The sequence below is a fragment of the Alligator mississippiensis genome, chromosome 5 (assembly GCF_030867095.1).
Source record: "Alligator mississippiensis isolate rAllMis1 chromosome 5, rAllMis1, whole genome shotgun sequence".
Lineage (NCBI taxonomy): Eukaryota > Metazoa > Chordata > Crocodylia > Alligatoridae > Alligator > Alligator mississippiensis.
The window spans coordinates 50,999,433-51,018,545 of NC_081828.1; the positions used below are offsets into that span (position 1 = coordinate 50,999,433).

At 43.7% G+C, this 19,113-nt stretch overlaps 1 protein-coding gene across 7 annotated transcripts in view; it reads left to right on the forward strand.

Annotated features, from left to right (window-relative positions):
• The window catches only part of RALGPS2 (Ral GEF with PH domain and SH3 binding motif 2), a 232,884-nt gene that overhangs the window by 201,707 nt on the left and 12,064 nt on the right, over window positions 1–19,113 (forward strand). For all 7 annotated transcript variants that reach the window (XM_006267261.4, XM_019500255.2, XM_019500254.2 and 4 more), the window contains 2 exons: window positions 2,862–2,954; window positions 16,573–16,678. In XM_006267261.4, coding sequence (XP_006267323.1) covers window positions 2,862–2,954; window positions 16,573–16,678 — 199 coding nt within the window. The remainder of the gene's footprint in view (window positions 1–2,861; window positions 2,955–16,572; window positions 16,679–19,113) is intronic.

Genomic DNA, 19,113 nt, shown 5'->3' on the forward strand with positions numbered 1-19,113 from the left:
TCAGAGGCCAAATCACTGAATCCAAATCTAATCGGGAGGAAAAAAAAACCCTCCAAATCAATTCGGAACTTCTGAATCAATTCTAAAAAGATTCGGAGATTCAGAAGGCAGTCTTTCAGGGGAACAGAAACTGAGAAGAGAGAGGGGGAGCAGGGGGAAAGACGGAAATCTATAGCTGGCCAGTGACCTCTACTGGTCACAGCTGGACTGTGATCTTTTCCTGAGTCCCCTTCCAATCACAGTACTCTGGGGGAGGGATGTGGAAATAGCATATAAGCCTCTGTCTGCAGCCTTTCTGTTCCTTTTGTGAGCTATTTCTGCCTGAGCAAAAGAGGGGCAGGTGCCTGACCCAGAAACAGGTGAGTGGGCAGAGATCTAATCGGCACCACGAAGGCCTCCTGTTACAGGCTACTATCCCTGCTGTTTTCATCCAAATCTTCCTTAACACACAAGTGACACGAGTTTGCTTTCAGCAGTTTGAGGTGCAGTTTCCCAGAAACCACTACACCTACCTCCTTGAAATGTGGCAGGCTTCATGCCTTCATGTGCTGCTGTTTTCATCCAAATCTGCCAAAAAATGACAAATTTTGAGGTATTTCAGTGATTCTCCGTTATAGTCTATGGCCGAATCACCGAATCTCTACTGCCGAATCTTCCAAAGCCGATTTGGTCAAATCAATTTGGGACAGTGGGCTGAATTTCTAAATCGAATTGCTGTCCTCCGAATTGGCTGAATCCAAATTGAATACTTCCCTATTCACACAAGCCTAATACTACTTGGCGAGACTAAAACTAAACGTATTAAGGATTAAATGGCATCCTTCACTAAATTCCTTTCTTTTCCCCTTTTTAAAGAATAACATTAGCACTATGCTAATGATGTTTTTATATGTAATTACTATTCTATAGATAACTGTTATGCTCCCTGAAGCCAAGGCAGTTATAAAAGGCTGCACAAAATAAATCACAGATTAAGATTCCAGTAATGGGCTCTTGCAGCTGTGCAAAACTGCCTTGATGTTAGTACTCACCTTCTCAGCGTAATCGCAGGATCTGAGGTCTTAATTATTTTTTTTGTTTCAAAAAGGTATTTATCTCAATAATGTTTAAATTAGTTTATTTATTCAGAGTCGAGTAGACTTGTACTACCAGATTCTGAATTTTATTCTCATTTTTAGATCTAAATATTTTTCATCTTAATTCCAGTGGATTTTTTCAGATTTATTCCCCAAACCAGTATTGTGTGTTTGAAATGTGACTTTGTTCATTGCTGGTGACTAAACTGTTAGTAGTACTATTATTCATGGACAACTGGAGTATAGAAGTTCTAAACATTTGTTTCCATACCCACTCCATGTTGGCCAAATAGCTCCAAGGAGTAAACAAACTAAGTTCCTTGGACAATGTCATTTTCCCCATTTATGGTTAGATCCGTAGTTGATATAAAATGGTACTTGCCAGTTTACACCATCTAAGGTATGCACCATGTAGATTTTTCTGTAATTTGGCAATTCTTATTTCTTGGGTAGCTCAAGCATAAATACCATACCTACTCCTGTATCCCTCATTCTTATTAGCAAGCCTAGGCTAATGTAATGATGAATGTCCTTGTTCTAGTAAGATGTTTATTTATAAATAGTCTTCTCTTTAAGCAGTTGATGATTATATCTTAATGCAAATGGCTTCCATTTTGTTCTGTGTATTCAGTTTAGATTTTGAAAATGCTTAAATATTCTGGCCTGCTAAATCTAAAAGTGTTATCAGGACTGTACAAACCATAATAAAGACATTTAAAGCTACTAGAATTTTCTGTCAGTGGGTAGTGCTGTGAATATGCTTGGCTTACAGTTAGTCTTTTTATTGCTATGTTTTGTGGCAAATCTTGAGAAATAGGTTCATTATTAAAAATAGAATTAAGGTATCATGTAAATGTATACAAATAAAGTGAATACTCACAATACTACATTTTCTTTTATCAGCTTGATTTTTATTTCCACTACAAAGAAAGAAAAACACATTTGTCCTTTTTATTCATTAGAGGTTTATATCTAGTATCAAGGTGTTTCAGTGCTGATGACCCAACAGCAAGGATATTGTCTCTTATCAGTATTTCTTCTAACAGCAAGGGACTTGGATTTTATTTAAACATTTTAATTTCAAGTGACAATTTGCTAACAATGAGCAGTTTATCAGAACTGCATGTTTTGAGTCAAAGGAGGTTGTTTGGTTTTTTTAATTGTCATAAATACGTCTTGCATTCACCTGACTTGTGAATTACGGCATGTGAGCAACATTAGAGCTCCAATTTCTTTCTTTGGAGAGGCACATGTTAAGGTATTGTGCTCAGTTTTCCAGTTGACAGTCAGATAAGCACACCACTATGTAAAGCATCACCTGATTAATGTTAACTTTGGATTTGAATATTAACTAATAGGTTTTGGTATGTCTCGTGCACATAGTGTGTTATAAAATAGTAATTTCTAATCAAAAACAAATGCTCTAACTCCTTGATGGTGATGGACCCTTTATGGCAAAGGTATACTTTGTATGTCAACACAAGTGTTGAATTAGAAAAAACTTAATAAAGTAGAGGAAAAAAATGTAGGTTGTTTAATGCCTTGGTCAATGGTAAAGAGCTGTTTGATGCTTTCCTTATTCATATTTTGTTCCGTAAGCATATATTCTAATTAAACTAGAAATAGCACCAGTGAAAAAACGGCACTTTTTAGTTGAGGAAAAGTGCTGATCTAGTAGCTGCCCTCACAAAGTTTGTTGCATGATGAAGTTAACATGAATGCATTTCTAACTGCTAGGCAGCATGAAATATTTTATTAATCTGTTGCTCTCTTTTTTTTTTCTAGGTAGCATCTTGGACAAAATACTGGGCAGCATTGTGCGGGACCCAGCTTTTTTACTATGCTGCAAAATCTCTGAAGGCCACAGAAAGAAAACATGTATGTAGAATTATGAATCCCCCAACACTGTATCTCAAAGTTCAAAGTAAATGCATTTTCCTGATATAAATATCAAGAAAATAGTTCAGGACTGTGTCTTCCAGTCAGCCAATCATCTCATATGGATACAACTCAATGGAAAAATCATGTACTCTTAGGGTACATCCAGAGAGCACAGTCATGTGGTATGTGGCGCTGCAAACGTGTTTATATCCAGGGGTAAAAAACAAAAACAAAAAAAAAGTGCATGCTTGAGCAGCATGCACTGCTAAAAAGTGGAGCCAGGCCACTCAGAACCACACTGTGGCAGCTGGCCAGGCTCCACCCATCAGGATCACTGTGGTTTCAGCTCCAGGACCCCAGGTAAGGCCCCTACTGCCCCTGGGGCAATTAGCTGCACGCCGAAGTGCACATGGCATGGGTAGTTTCCAGGGACAGGTAGTTGTGGCACAAGGTGCACTGCTGCTACTTGTCCCCAGGGAACCAAACATCCACATACATCTGGACACACCCTTTATAGGCTATGCATGGAACATCTATTTTGCATGTCATTTATTCTTTGTGAAATTGTATACGTAATAGAGGTGCACTGATACATTAGTCCAATATCGGGTCGGCATCAATATAAAGAAAATTGATTATATCAGAAATTGGCCTGATCTGGCCGATAATTTGGCTGATAAATGCCCGTGCATGTGCACAGCCGCAGCGTAGCGCACAGGCAGCAAGGAGCACAGCCTGGCAGTGTGGAGAGCTGCATGCAGTTGGTAAGTCTGTTGTGGTGAAATGGAAGCGGCATGGGGGAGCAGATAACGACCCCCATGGTGAGGGAGGGAGTGGAGCTAGGACTGAGGCAGGCACGGCCCAGTTGGAGCACAGCAGGTGCAGGACAGAGCCGCGGTTCGTCCAGGGAAGGGGGAGAGCATGTGCCTCTGGATCTGCGTCCAGGATTAAGGACAACAAAAAGTCCTTTTTCAAGTACATTGGGAGCAAGAAGAGGGCACCAGGCAACGTAGGGCCCCTGCAAGACACAAACAGTTATCTGGTGACCACGCCAGACAAGAAAGCTGATATTTTTAACAGTTTCTTTGCCTCTGTTTTCCTGAACAGGGACCGGGATATCCCACCTACCAGAGGTAGGGACAGTCTTGGGGATAGCTCTATCAAGCCTTCAGTCAATGCAGAGGTAGTTAGGGATCTTCTGGAAGGGCTAGACATTTTTAAATCTGCAGGTCCAGATGCCCTCCACCCAACGGTGTTGAGGGAGCTGGCAGAGCCCTTGGCCTGGTTGTATGAGCATTCGTGGTCATCTGGCCAGGTGCTGGGGGATTGGAAACTGGCTAATGTGGTCCCTATTTTTAAGAAGGGGAGTAAGGAGGACCCAAGTAATTATAGGCCTGTAAGCCTCACCTCAGTGCTCGGGAAGCTCTTGGAGAGGATCATCAAGGAGTATATCTGTGGAGGGCCTGCAAGGGAGATCATGCTCAGGGGCAATCAGCATGGGTTCACCAAAGGCAGGTCCTGCCAGACCAACCTGATTGCCTTTTACAACCAAATAACTAAATCCTTGGATGATGGTGTCACTGTGGACATAGTCTTTTTAGACTTTAAGAAGGCCTTTGGCACTGTCTCTCAACCCATCCTCATCAATAAATTAAGTGACTGCAGCACTGATGCCTGCACAGTTGGATGGGTAAAAAACTGGCTGATGGGGCGCACCCAGAGAGTAGTGGTGGACGGGTTGTACTCAACCTGGTGAGATGTGAGCAGTGGGGTACCCCAGGTCTCGGTCCTTGGGCCCGCACTGTTTAACATCTTCATCAGCGACTTGGACGAGGGGGTGGAAAGCACGCTGTCCAAGTTTGCTGATGACACTAAGATGTGGGGCAAGGTGGACACACTGGAAGGGAAAGAGAGGCTGCAACTAGATTTAGACAGGCTACAGAAGTGGGCAGACAAGAATAGGATAGGGTTCAAGGTGGACAAATGCAGGGTGCTGCACCTTGGGAGAAGGAATCCACAGCATACATACAGGCTGGGGAGTTCCCTTCTTGAAAGCACAGAGGCGGAAAGGGATCTTGGAGTCATTATTGATGAACATGAGCCGCCAATGCCAGACCGCAGCCAGCAAAGCCAGCCATACCTTGTCATACATCCAAAGGTGCATCTCAAGCCGGTCCAGAGAGGTGATTCTTCCCCTCTATGCGACTTTGGTCACGCCGCAGTTGGAGTACTGTGTCCAGTGCTGGGCGCTGCACTCCAAAAGAGATGTGGCCAGCCTGGAGAGGGTTCAGAGGAGGGCCACCCGCTTGGTGAGAGGGCAGCAGGACAGGCCCTACGAGGAGAGTCTGAAGGACCTGAACCTGTTCAGCCTCAGCAAGAGGAGGCTGAGGGGGGACCTGGTGGCTGCCTACAAGCTCATCGGGGGGGATCAACAGCAAATAGGCAGAGCTCTTTTCTCCCAGCACCACCTGGGGTGACAAGGAACAATGGTCATAAGCTGTTGGAGAATAGGTTTAGGGTAGAGATCAGAAGGCAATATTTTACAGTTAGGGTGGCCAAAATCTGGAACCAACTTCCCAGGGAGCTGGTCCTCGCCCCTACCTTCAAATTCAAGAGGAGGTTGGATGATCACCTGTCTGGAGTCTTGTGAACCCAGCATTCATTCCTGCCTGTGGCAGGGAGTCAGGCTAGATGATATGTTCAGGTCCCTCCTGACCCTAGCTACTATGAAGCTATCTGCGCAGGGCAGGCCAAGTGAGCGGCGGGCTGGGGTCGTGCTGCACTGCACTCGGGGCGGGTGGCAGTGGTGCTGGTAGGGGGTGCTATAGTGAAATACGAGGTGAGTACAGCCTCCCCTCCTCCCAGCGCCACCAGCACTTGCCCTGAGTGCAGTGCTGCAGCCTGCCCAGCACAGATCCAGAGGCACGTGCACCCTGTGCCCTCCTGGATGAGTGGCAGGAACCAGCGCCTACTCCAGCCCCACTCCCTCCCTCACTGTGGGGGCTGTTGATCTGCTCCCCGTCCCCTTTCACCACAGCAGACTTACCAGCTGCACACATCTATATTGGAAATCGGATCCGTATCGGCCGATATGCCTCCTTAAAAATCGGCTACTAGTATCGGCCCCCAAAATCTCTATCCGTGCACCCCTTATACAAATATTTAAAAACCTGAGCCTGAATTGATTCAATCTTTGCAGGTTAGTCTAACCTGGCTGGGCTGAACCAGTTTGCAAGTGCATAGGCATTCCCCTCTGGACTGATAAAATGCAGGCACATGCCTGCAGTGGCTCAAGCTAGAGTTCAGGGGACATTAAAACAGCCCTCCCTTCCCTTTCACAGTAATGAGGTGAGGGGGTGTGTGGCTAGGCCCTGGCAGGACATTACCAGCTGACCCGTTGATTAGCCTCCAAAAGCCCTAAGCGGACACTGGCCTGTCTGCCTTATACAGACACCACTCACCATTAGCTAGCATACCACATGCTGGCTATGGGCTATGCTGTGGCGGGGGGGGAATCCCTGCTTGAGCAATGAGTGATGAAGGGGGGGGGGCAGGGGGAAGCCAGTCTCTGCTGGAACTCCCAGCTAGGGAGCAGAGGGGAGGGACCAGCCCTGCTCTGGAGTAGATAGCCCAGCCCAGGGCTGCAAAGTATCTGAGATACTGGGGGACTCTGGCTTAAGTTAAACCAGAAAGTGGTCTGAAATTGCATTAAACCAGTTTGACCCAAATCAGTTAAGTCTGATGCCACTTGTCAGTCTCACCTCCATCCTTGGCAAAGTCTTTGAAAAAATTATCAAGGCTCACATTTGTGACAGCCCGGCAGGACAAATTATGCTGAGGGGAAACCAGCACGGGTTCGTGGCAGGCAGATCGTGCCTGACCAATCTAGTCTCTCTTTATGACCAGGTTATGAAACGCCTGGACACAGGAGGAGGGGTGGATGTCGTATACTTAGACTTCAGGAAGGCCTTCAATATGGTATCCCACCCCATACTAGTGAACAAGTTAAGGGGCTGTGACTTGGATGACTACACAGTCCGGTGGGTGGCGAATTGGCTGGAGGGTCGCACCCAGAGAGTCATGGTAGATGGGTCAGTTTCGAGCTGGAAGGGTGTGGGCAGTGGGGTCCCGCAGGGCTCGGTCCTTGGACTGATACTCTTTTTAATGTCTTCATCAGTGACTTGGACGAGGGAGTGAAATGTACTCTGTCCAAGTTTGCAGATGACACAAAGCTATGGGGAGATGTGGACACGCCAGAGGGCAGGGAACAGCTGCAAGCAGACCTGGACAGGTTGGACAAATGGGCAGAAAACAACAGAATGCAGTTCAACAAGGAGAAATGCAAAGTGCTGCACCTAGGGAGGAAAAATGTCCACCACACCTACAGCCTAGGAAATGACCTGCTGGGTGGCTCGGAAGTGGAAAGGGATCTTGGAGTCCCAGTGGACTCCAAGATGAACATGAGTCGGCGGTGTGACAAAACCATCAAAAAAGCCAATGGCACTTTATCGTGCATCAGCAGATGCATGACGAATAGGTCCAAGGAGGTGATACTTCCCCTCTATAGGGCGCTGGTCAGACCGCAGTTGGAGTACTGCGTGCAATTCTGGGCGCCACACTTCAAGAAGGATGCGGATAACCTGGAGAGGGTCCAGAGAGGGCCACTCGTATGGTTAAGGGCCTACAGACCAAGCCCTACGAGGAGAAACTGGACCTTTTCAGCCTCCGCAAGAGAAGGTTGAGAGGCGACCTTGTGGCTGCCTATAAGTTCATCACGGAGGCACAGAAGGGAATTGGTGAGATTTTATTCACCAAGGCGCCCCTGGGGGTTACAAGAAATAATGGCCACAAGCTAGCAGAGAGCAGATTTAGATTGGACATTAGGAAGAACTTCTTCACAGTTCGAGTGGCCAAGGTCTGGAACGTGCTCCCATGGGAAGTGGTGCTCTCCCCTACCCTGGGGGTCTTCAAGAGGTTAGATGAGTATCTAGCTGGGGTCATCTAGACCCAACACTCTTTCCTGCTTATGCAGGGGGTCGGACTCGATGATCTATTGAGGTCCCTTCCAATCCTAACATCTATGAATCTACATTCAACCAGGTTTATCTCGAACCAGTTTCAGCCATTTTCAAACTGGTTTATGTGCACTGAATGTCTGTTCTGTTACAGGTTTAAACCAGTTTCTAATCACTTAAACTGGTTTGTGTGCAATGTCTATCCCTAACCTTCATCTTTGCCTGCCTTTTCACCACATTTTTCTAACAATATTTGACTGTTAGAATATATCCCTACTACATGCCCATTAATTAATTATAAACAAGCAAGCACTGGTATGAAAGGGCTGAGAAATTTGTATACATTTTAATTGGGTAAGAAACTAGGAAGTATGTAAACTTCATCCTTTCAACTCTTTCTACCTCTTCTGTCTAATTCAGTGGATCTCAAACTGTGGTCCATAGACTACCAATAATCGTAGAATGCTTTTTGGTGGTACAGTAAAAGCTCTGTTATCCGGCATCCCCCGGGAATGGGGGATGCCGGTTAATCAAATAGTCTGTTTAATCAAATGTGCACTGTCTGGTTCACTCCCCAGTGTCAGTGTGCCGAGGAACAGGGGGGACGGGACCTGCGCAGGCTGCTTTGCCTGGGCCGTGGGCCAAAGTAATGGCAAGAACTCTGCTCGCTGTGGCGGCAAAACCAGAAAGTGGTACTTCCGGTTTTGCTTTTGCTGCATCCCTCGGATGCCGGCTAATAGAATTTTCTGGCTAATAAAGTGCTGGTTAACACAGCTTTTGCTGTACTTAGAGAGCTGGTTTGTAACTTCAAGATAGTTCCATTTCTTGTGGGAAGACCAGCAGTAACTATATTGTACTTTGGTTGAAGTGTTGTTGCAGGTTTGCGTGGGGGGGGTTGGATTCAGGGCAGCGGGGAGCGTTGTTTGTTCTTGATTTGGGGTTTGGTTTGGTTTTTTTTTTGGCTGGTCATAGTTATCAGTTGCATCCTAGTAGCTTCCTCTCTTTTTTACTTTCTAGCCATTTGCTTGCTGTTCTGGGTCCTACCTTACAGGCTATTAGCAGCACTAAGCCCATTTACCAGTATTAGAGCAGGGGCCACTAACCTTTTCAGGAGCAGCAGAGCTAGGTCCAAAGACAAGCTGCTGATTCTGACCTGACTGCTACCTCTCTGTCCCCTCTCCCCAGGCCCAAATGCCACTGCCATTCCATGCCCCCTTCCCCCTGTGCCTGCAGGTAGTGCCAAATCACTGCTGACAGCCTAGCTTTGTAAGTCATATCTAGGCTAGGTTGGCCATAGGTTGCCAACCTTTGTATTAGTGTTAGGTGGTTATTGCTTCCAGGCTGGGAGAGCTCTTTTGATGAGATGATACTTTATCTAACATTCCATCATGCTAGGTAGCACATTGGGATTTATAGAGCGCTACTCTGCTGTCCAAATAAGCTTCTTAATCAGAACACAATTGATGAGCCTCCTGCTAGGACATATGGTCTGTATTCCATATCATTGATTGTATTTCTCTTCGAAGAGAAATTTACAGTTAGAGAAACTTGACAGATGAGATGTACCTAATCATTTTATTCACGTGAATTCTATTCTCTGTTGTCTCACCCCCTAAAATGATCTTATCGGCCAGACTATTCCAGAGGAACTGTTTAGATTAATCTGAAAAGTTGCCAAAAGAGGCATTAAAAGGCTAATCCAGGGTCCAACATAACATATCTTTCATGCTGTAGTGATAAAGAAGGAACAGTGTTAGGAGAGAAAACACTGCAAATACCAGATAAGGTGATGAAGATAGATCCCCAGCTTTTAAAATGGAAGGTCTTTTTGGTTCACAACTCCATTCAAGATTCTTAATCCCCAGGGGCCAAGTACATACAGTCAAAAAGTCTGAGGCTAAACATATTCAATCTTCACAAGTTAGTCGAAGCTGCATAGATTGAACCAGTAAGCAAGTGACCAGACATGCACTTTTGATTCTGGAAATTCAGCCGCATGTCTGCAGTGGCCCAGTCCAGAAGCTGGCAGGCGCTGGAGCACGTTTCCCTGCTCATCTGGACCAGACAGCTTGAGCCAAGGCTAGCCTGCCCACCCTGCAAGCGGGGAGGAGTGTTGCAGGGGAGATGCAAAGCATCTTGGGATGCTTGGGGACTCTGAGTTAACTTGAATCTGGAGAAATTCAGTAAACCAATTTTTAACCTAAATCAGTCAAGTCTGATGCTATACCCATTCAGGTTTATCTTTAACCAGCTTTGGTCCTTTTGAAAGCAGTTTATATGCATCAAACTGTTGTGCTACAGATTTTAACTGGTTTCTGATCACTTATACCAGTTTGTGTAATTTCTGTCCTTAGCCCACGAGAAACATCTATATATACCTGTTGTTGAGCTTAGGTTAGTGGAGCCTAGCCCAGAGATGTTCAGGCAAAGGTTGTCCTAGGATGCACAAGGAATATTAAAATCAGTGAAGCTCTTTCCCCTTTGAGGCTGGCAAACCAGACTTTGTTAGCAAATGCTTCATACATCAATGGTGAGCAAACTAGCATAGAGGACTATGTAAACAGAGAAAACAAAGCCACAGAGCAAACAAGTCATTAAATAAGAATACAATTGCTATGTGTTTCTATACTTCTATATAGCACTGCTTTTGCATTGCTATAGTTATGTTTATAAGAAATATTGCATTTTCAGTTCCTAAACTTACTTCACTGTAACTTTTAGGACATTTTTCAGATGAGCATTTTCACGGTGCCAGTGAAGTATAAATCTTAAAAAGTTTGGAGGGAAGCAGGAACAGATATTTTATGTTACAAATACATAAGAAATGAAAAAAATTCTCTCTGAAAATTTCTGTTCTTGGAAAAGACCTCCCTGCAAGTCTTCCTAAAGTAGTGCGTACCCTTTTCTGTGGCAGTATGAAGGCATTTTTATAGGGAAGGGTAACTTGAAAGAAATCTGCATAACCATGTATTCCAAAACTGGATGCCAGTACAATGCTTTTTCAGAAGAGAACAGCAAATGTATTAATCCCTAAAGGGAAAAAAATTAAGCATTGGCAAGGAATAATTTAAAAGATATATTTGACAAGTTTCACCCACCCTCAGGAAAGTGAGGCTGGTTTGTTTAATGAATCCTTTCTAGGAACAAAAATTAATAAGATAGACATTTGTTCTAGGAACAAAAATTAATAGGATAGACATTTTACTTTATTTTACTTTACATTTCACTTTATTTATATTGCACATCCATTGGTAGGTTATAGCTAGAAATGAAAACAGCAAAAGTAAATCTCATATGAGGGAAATAACACACAGTGAGTTTACAAAAGATGACTCCTGGGTTAAAAAGGGAAATATATACGTAAATTTTCTCACACACAGCATGTCCCTCCAAAACCAGCCCCCCCAAATTGGGGTGTGTCTATTAAGCATTTTATCCCAATCTTCTTTAAAAGTGATTTGCTTCTTTCCCTGCTTATTTTACGATTGTGTGTACATATGTTTAAAAAAACCCAGTAATAATGTTATGAAGCTGGAGTTTGTGTGTATGTGGTTTTTTGGACTGATAATTAGTTATCTGTACAAAGGGGAACAGCTCCTACGGGAGAGAATGAGATAACCAAACACACACGCACATTCAAATTTCTCTAAAAGTACCCCCAAAACAAAAAAAAAAACCCTACACTACTAAACAAGCAAACACCTCACAGTATTCTGGACAAAGAGTCAAGAATCAGTGTTGAATTGGTAACACCTCTCCTGAAATCTCACATACTTTAGCTAATTATCTCATGGTTATTTATTTAGGAATCTAAAAACAGGAGTTTCAGCTTTTTCAAGCTCTTAGCGCTAACTCTGAAAACACCAAACTTGCCTTTTAAGATACTAACTTTTTCTATACCAAAAATGTGATTTCAGTCATGGTTTGTAGCTATTATGTTTCCCTCAGAGACCTGTACATCTAGACTAGTGGTGCTCAAACTTTTGGCCCCATGGGTCAGATGAATGGCACAAGGCAGACTGTGCCTCCCAATCAGGCAAGGCCATACTCTCCATCCTATGGGACTCCCTACAGGTCTGGAAACTTGGCAGCAGGGGAGCAGCAGTTGGCTGCCACTGCTTCTCTGCCAGATTTTTGGACTGTAGGGAGCCCAACAGGCCAGATGATTTGGCTTCGCAGGTCAGAGATTGAGCACCCCGATCTAGACTGATGATATCCTCTGTGGTCAAAGCTAGCTATAAAAAAAAAAAAAAAAAAAAAAAAAATAGTAGTCTGAGACTGTTTAAAACTCTCAAACATTTGTAACTTAATTATTTATTCTAGATGTGGCAGAAACAAAATATATAATATGTTGTGTAGCATACAAAGGCTTATTTTGGAATGTTAAATGATTATACCAATCAATTCATTAATACTTGTTTTTGTTTTTGTTTTTAAGTATAATGGAGCAAGTTACTATCTTTGCAGCAGATTTTGAATAGTTGGTATAAGGAAGGAATTAGACAACAAAGAGAACAAAATATTTAATTGTTGGTCATTAAAGAAGTACCACCCATTCTGTGCACTATATAAGGGAAGGGTCCTGTGGAAGAAGTAATACATGATCGTACACCTAAGGACTATCCTACAAATTCACACACTGAGACTATTTAAATTGCACATATTTTGGCATTTGTTAACATGTAAATGATTGCTGCTTTTGAAAAATGATCTATTGAAAGGTCAGTGATGTGTAATATACAGATGTATGTACATATGACCATTTGTCTGTATGTACTGAATATACAAGTGGGCCTGGTAGTACTGCCTAATAATGGAAAGCTTCAAGCACCCTTAAAAGATCCTATTTGCAGCTGCTTGTAGCTTAGTCAGACTTTAATTGTTCCTGCCGAAATGTTTAATGCAAACCATTTAACTTGAGCTATATTTTTTGGCAAATTTAAGCTAAAACGGGTCAGTCATTTATGAATGTGGCTAGAGAAGATGTCTTTCAGCATTAAAAAGAGACAGAGTGACTCTCCCTTTGAGAAAGCAGAACCTTCCTGACAGCTCATGCCTTGGAACAGGCTTTGTCAGGAGTGTGTGTGTGTGTGTGTTGCTTTCTCTGTAAAAAATCTGCTAATTTTTTGCCAAGTTACAAACCTGTGAAAAATCACAGTTCGCACATGCTTAATAGAGCTTTACTAAAGCTTAACACCTAAAACTAAGATGTCATCCTTATTGAGCATGCTCAGGCTTTTCACAGCTCCTAGTGCGGACCAGATTCTACAAGTGCCAGCTTAGTCCTACAGGGACAAAGTTGGACATTTACCTATAATCGTTGTGCACAGTTGCTTTCAGCAAGCGGGGAGTCGGGAAATGAAACAAGGAGGCTACCTCTCCTTTACTGTCTATCTGCTAGCAGCCTGGTGAAATGGTAGAGAGAAGATGTCTAATTCAAATGCAGAGGAACAGGAACCAGATAGACTCTAGTGTGGCAGAGAGCTTGACAAGTAGATTTGGGATAAAATGCCTGGAATTTGAGTCTGGGTTTAGAGGTTGGCAGATGTGGAGACTGGCAAGGCGCTAAAACTGTATGAGAGAAGGAAGGGTAGTGGAGGAGAAGCAGCCAGTGCAGCAGTGGAAAAGTAAGTTTGGATGAGGAGCAAGTGGGTGAGGGATTGGGAAAGAAGAGGTGAGAGGAAAGCAAGCGTGAGTACAAGGAACTGGGAGGTGTGGGCAAAACTGGGACTCACTGGTTAAAAAGACTGGGACCAAGTGCTATGGCAGGCAAAATCACTTGGATCAGAGGAGAAGCCTTGAAGAGATACAGATGTGGAGCCTTGCAGGGATAGAATGCAAGAGGGAGAGATCAGGAAGTGGGTATCTCAGGGAAAAGAGTGAACAAGATGTTGGACGTACATTTCTGACAGATTCACAATTGCACTCTGTCCCTTATATAGGAGCGTGGGGCTGCTGGATGGGCAAAAAGACTGGGTGTAGCAGGGGAGTTTGGGAATGGAGCAGGGAGACTGGAGAGGTGACCCAAAGAAGAATGCATTACATTTTAAAGTTTGTCTATGTTCATCTCAACCACACAGTTGGTTCCATAAAAGATGTCACCCACAAAAATCCTTGCTTCACATACTTCCTGGCCCATCACAGCTACAACATCACTGCAACACTTTTTGCTCTAATGTGGTCCACAGGTGGTAATACCTACATCTGCTATTTGTTATTCTTTAAGTCAAATGACTAAACCTAAAGATTTCAACCCTATTGATGAACCAATTGGGTATCAGTATGATACCACCTGATATACTTTTTCAGTTTGCTTTGAAAAAATCCTGAGAAATTACACGTGTACATTATATTAAATAAATATTATTACAGTTACAAAGTACCTTAATGCTAAAAAGCCAGAATTCAAGTTTCTTGTGCAACCTTAATTTGGCTTTCTTTTGCATATGCTTTATTATTAACTTTATGCAATTATGTGGTTTTTTGTTTTTTTTCTGCATGACTCCTGACTCATTTCAGAGTACAGGTTGGACCATGCTTTGAGGATGAATCAGGGTTGTATAGTGAAAGTATGTTGTTTGGGGCCCTGATTAATCCATTGGAGAAACTGGGAAAAGTGTAGTGAATGAGGCAAGAGACTGCAGAAAGGGAAAAGCAGATATATGATGCACTGGAAAATTAAATTATTCCCTTGCCTTTGTCATAGAGTTTCTATATGATCCTGGATAAGTTATTTAAACACAGATTTTGTAAGTCATTGCTAATTATCCATTTCTCATTTTTTTTTTCATGTCCCACTCAAGACCCTGAGTTCTGATTTCGCAAAGGGGTAGACTAGTCATAGCTGCAATTGAAGTCAGTGGGAACTATGATTTGTATATAGTAAGAGCCATATCAAGTACTATATATTCTAGAAAAGCAGGTCGTAATTGTTTCAAACTGAAGACCCAAAATTAGTGGATACTTTTGCTCTTATTCTTGTCTTACTTACAAGAATAATACCTTGTTAAACAATACCTACTTAGTTCATGTGGGTAGTATAAAATTAATGTGCTGCTGTATTTAACTCGAATCTAAAATGACCCTGAATGTAAGATGACCCCAAAATAATTAGATTCTATTTATGTAAAATTTTACAAATTGTTATAATTTTCCAGGTATAGAATCTAATTATTGGAGGTTTGTCTTGTATTTGCCCCTACAGGGAAAGTAGTGGCTGGGGGGAGGGATGGGTCAGTGGCCCCAGCCAGAAGCCTGGGGTTGCTAGAGCATGCTTTCCTACTCAGCTGAAGCAGACACCCTCCAGAATCAAGCTATCTGGGACAGAAATTCAATAAATTGATTTAACCTAAGTCAGTTAAGTCTGATACTACATGCATCCAATTTCATCTTAAACCAGTTCTGGCCATTTTGAAAGTGGTTTATGTGCACTGAACTTCTGTTGCGTTACAGATTTGAACTGGCTTCTGATCACTTGTACTGGTTTATGTGTAATGTCTGTCCCTAGCCCAAGTGTGTCTACTCCAGATACCAGCCTCCCCCTCCCCCCCCCCCCCATCTCCCCCTACATACACACCTGCACAAAAACACAAAGGATCAAAGGATCCATGTGCTGAATAGCCCCTCTCTCATGACTGGAACCAGGTGTTCTTGTCACAAGTCCTGAGCGCAAGTGAGGCACAGGTCTACCTGATCTGGCTCCACCCCATGGAGGGCAGAGCCACACTAGTCGCATGAGACAAGCCAAGGCGAGGTGACAGAGCCTCTCGTCTACCTAGACATTTGGTGATGTTTGCCAGACATTTAAGGCTGGTGAGGACACAAATCATTGGAAAAAGAGAAAGAAAGGTGCTGCTCAGTTGTGGGAGTGAAGAGGTTGAAATGTATTTGATGCAGTGATTCACCATAAGTTGAAAGAGTTGCTGATGGGGCAGACTGAGCACAATGGGCAGTATGTCCTATTCAGATTGGCTGAATAAGATAAAGACTATGCTACAAATACATACAATGGGACTGAATTAAATTACACATATTTTGGCATTTCTTAATATGTAAGTGAATGACTGAAATGTTTTCTAACAGACTTTGTTTTTGTGGGGTTTTTTGGTGTATTTTTTTTTTTTAGTGTAATACACACAAATACAGTCCTGAAAATACCATTGTGCAGAATGTATGTTGATGACTATATATCCTAGTGCAGGATTGCATTGGATGCCACGCACAGATACGGGGCTTTGGCAGCATTTGGTGGTTTTGGGGCTTTGGCAGTGGACACTCTCTCCTTATGTTGCTTCCCTCACTGACCTGGGGTGGGTCATTCTGGCCTGCATCCAGAAAAGGTTGCCAGCCCCTGTCCTAGTGGATTGTGGTGTCCTATTAATTTCCCCTGAATTGCACGCTGGCATCAAATTCTGGTAAAATAAATCCCAAGTACATCTAGAGTAATTCTTAACTTTTATGGGAAGCCTTAACCCCAGTGAATTCAATAGAATTTTTCTGCATTTACAATGGTATATCTGAAAGAAGTGGCCCATTATTTATGTAAAAATGTAATATGTAATGCTGTGAATCTGACTAATTAATTTTTATCTTTTTTTCAGTTCAAATCTACCCCAAGTAAGAATGTGTCAGTTGTGGGATGGATGGTAATGATGGCTGATGATCCAGAACATCCTGATCTCTTCTTGCTGACTGATTCTGAAAAGGGTGGGTAACATCAGGACTGCAGTGATCTGTATAAAATGGTTTTGAGATGTATGTGATTTTGTTGTAAATATTTAAGAATTTCTCAGATATGCTTATAATTATAACAGAAAACATGGAAGGAATATTACAGTGGCTCCCAATCTTGGGGCGCAACTCAAATCAGAGTCGGGGGGGGGGGGAGGGGCCCTGCCTGCAGGGCTCTCCCGGCACATGGTCTGCGCTGCTCTTGCCGCCACTGCCCACCACAATCCTGGCCCAGCCCAGGCTCTGCTGGTGCCATCAGGCATAAGTGAGATGAAGGTGGGAGTCATGGCCTGGATTTAGGATAGCAGCAAAAAAAAGGTTGGGAGCCACTGCAATATTGAAACTTTAAGCCATTCTTTAATTTGTAAATTCTCATCTCCTTTTTTCTGCCTTAAATTCTTTGACAAGTGATCCTTTTACCACCTCAAATTTTTAAGATGTTTACAAAACTGTAGCTCCAAACTCTTACCTTTCTAGATTAGATGTTTTTCAGGAATAATATAGAAAATTCATTGGCTTGATGCAGGCTTTTAATCATTCTTAAGCCATTGGGAGTCATTTTGCATGTATATGAAAAAATAAATATTGAACTACACAGATGTTCCCCGCTTTGCCCTGCACACATATCGAGGGGCGCATACCCCCCCCATGCCCTTTTGGAGTGCGTGCAGTGGCAGGAGTCGGGATGGAGCACGGGACAGAGCCACAGCTCGTCCAAGGGAGAAGGGCGGTAGTAGCTCCCACTGCTGAGCGCATGCCAGGAGGGCATAGGAGCATGTGTCCCTGGATCTGGGTGGAGCAGGGCAGGATGGGGCTGGGGCTGTGCCAGGCTGCACTCATGGCAGCTGGCACTGGGAGGGGGCTACAGGGAGGGGTTTAGAATTTGCTGTAACCTCCCCTCAAGCCCCTTCCCAGCACTACTGCCGCTTCCCCTGAGTGCAGCACAGCTCAGCCCCTGCTGGGAACAGCCTGGTGCTGGCCCCAGCCTGTGGCGGCAGCCCGCCATCCTCCATGCAGATCCAAGGGTACACATCCCTGTACCCTCCCAGGGGTGAGCATAGCTGGAGGGGCTGCCCCATGCAGCTCAGTCCTGCACCCTGCCTTGACTGGACAGCCCCTGCCCCGGCCCCACTCCCTCCCCCACCACTGGGCCAGCCCGCTGTCACCCAGCAGGCAGATCTGGGGGCACACATGCCCATGCCCTCCCAGGGTGTAAGCACTGGCAGGAGCCACCGCCCCCTCCCCATGCCCCCCAGACGAGCTACTTATGGCTCCGTCCCATGATCTGCCCCATCTGTGCAGCCCCAGCCCCAGCCTCCGTCACTGTGGGGACCTTGATTTGCTCCCCCCCCCACAAGAAAAAAATATAAAGGGGTACCTGAGCTAGAGCTTTGAGAGAGAAAGGGTACACTTGTTAAGAAAGGTTGAAAAGCCTTGATCTTAAAAAAAAAAAAAAAAAAAAAAAAAAAAAAGCTTCAGAAATACAAAAAAGATACAATTTCCTAAGTTGTTTTGGAAAGAGGAGGTTAAGGAGAAGATTAAAAGTGAAAGCCAGTTCAGTATGAACTGTGGAGAAATTCTTACTTTGCTAGGAAAGTTCAAAATATGCAGAAAGGGCATCAAAAGCAGTTCTGACAACACATTTTAACATGCATTTTCTTCTGTGACCTTTTTGGGATTTCTTCTTAAATATTTCTATACTTAGTACTAAAGAATAATGTCTTAGTATTGTTACCTGTACCTTTGCAACTGCAGTTAGTTTTCAGTGAATATTTTGAATGCAGTTATTTAAAAAGATATTTTAATAGATCAATTTACATAATTAAAAATGAATCTTTCTCCAACATGTATAATATGATATAAGCACGAAATGTACATATCAGTTCATATATGATGGGTATTACAAATTGTGTCCCTATCATAGGTGAACCTAAGGATAGCACCAACGCATATAAATTGTATGTACTTGTCAACTGAATATCAGCAGCAGCAATCTGAAACACTTTTGTAATATTTTTCCTCAGCCCATCTAGAATCAGGCAACCACTATATATTAAAAATTGGTCTAAAGTATATCAACACTTTTTTCGCAGGCATGCACACATCCTTAGAGTAAAAACTCCAGTTCTGTCTACCAGGCCTGTGTAAAGCGGAAAGTATTTGCTTCAGATTTGGAGGGACAGTGGTTTGATTCGGTGATTCAAATCACTATCCCAATTCGATTTGGCCAAATCCAAAGATATTTGGGGCTGAATCTTATTTGGCCATAGTCTATGCAGACAGGCAGTGCTGGCAGGAGCAGCTGGGGGAGCAGCCAGATGAGCCCCAGCTTGAGCCAGCAGCCCCAGGACAAGCCGCTGCTCACCCAGCTGCGCCCCCACTGCGGCAAGGCAGGCAGTACTGGCAGCCGC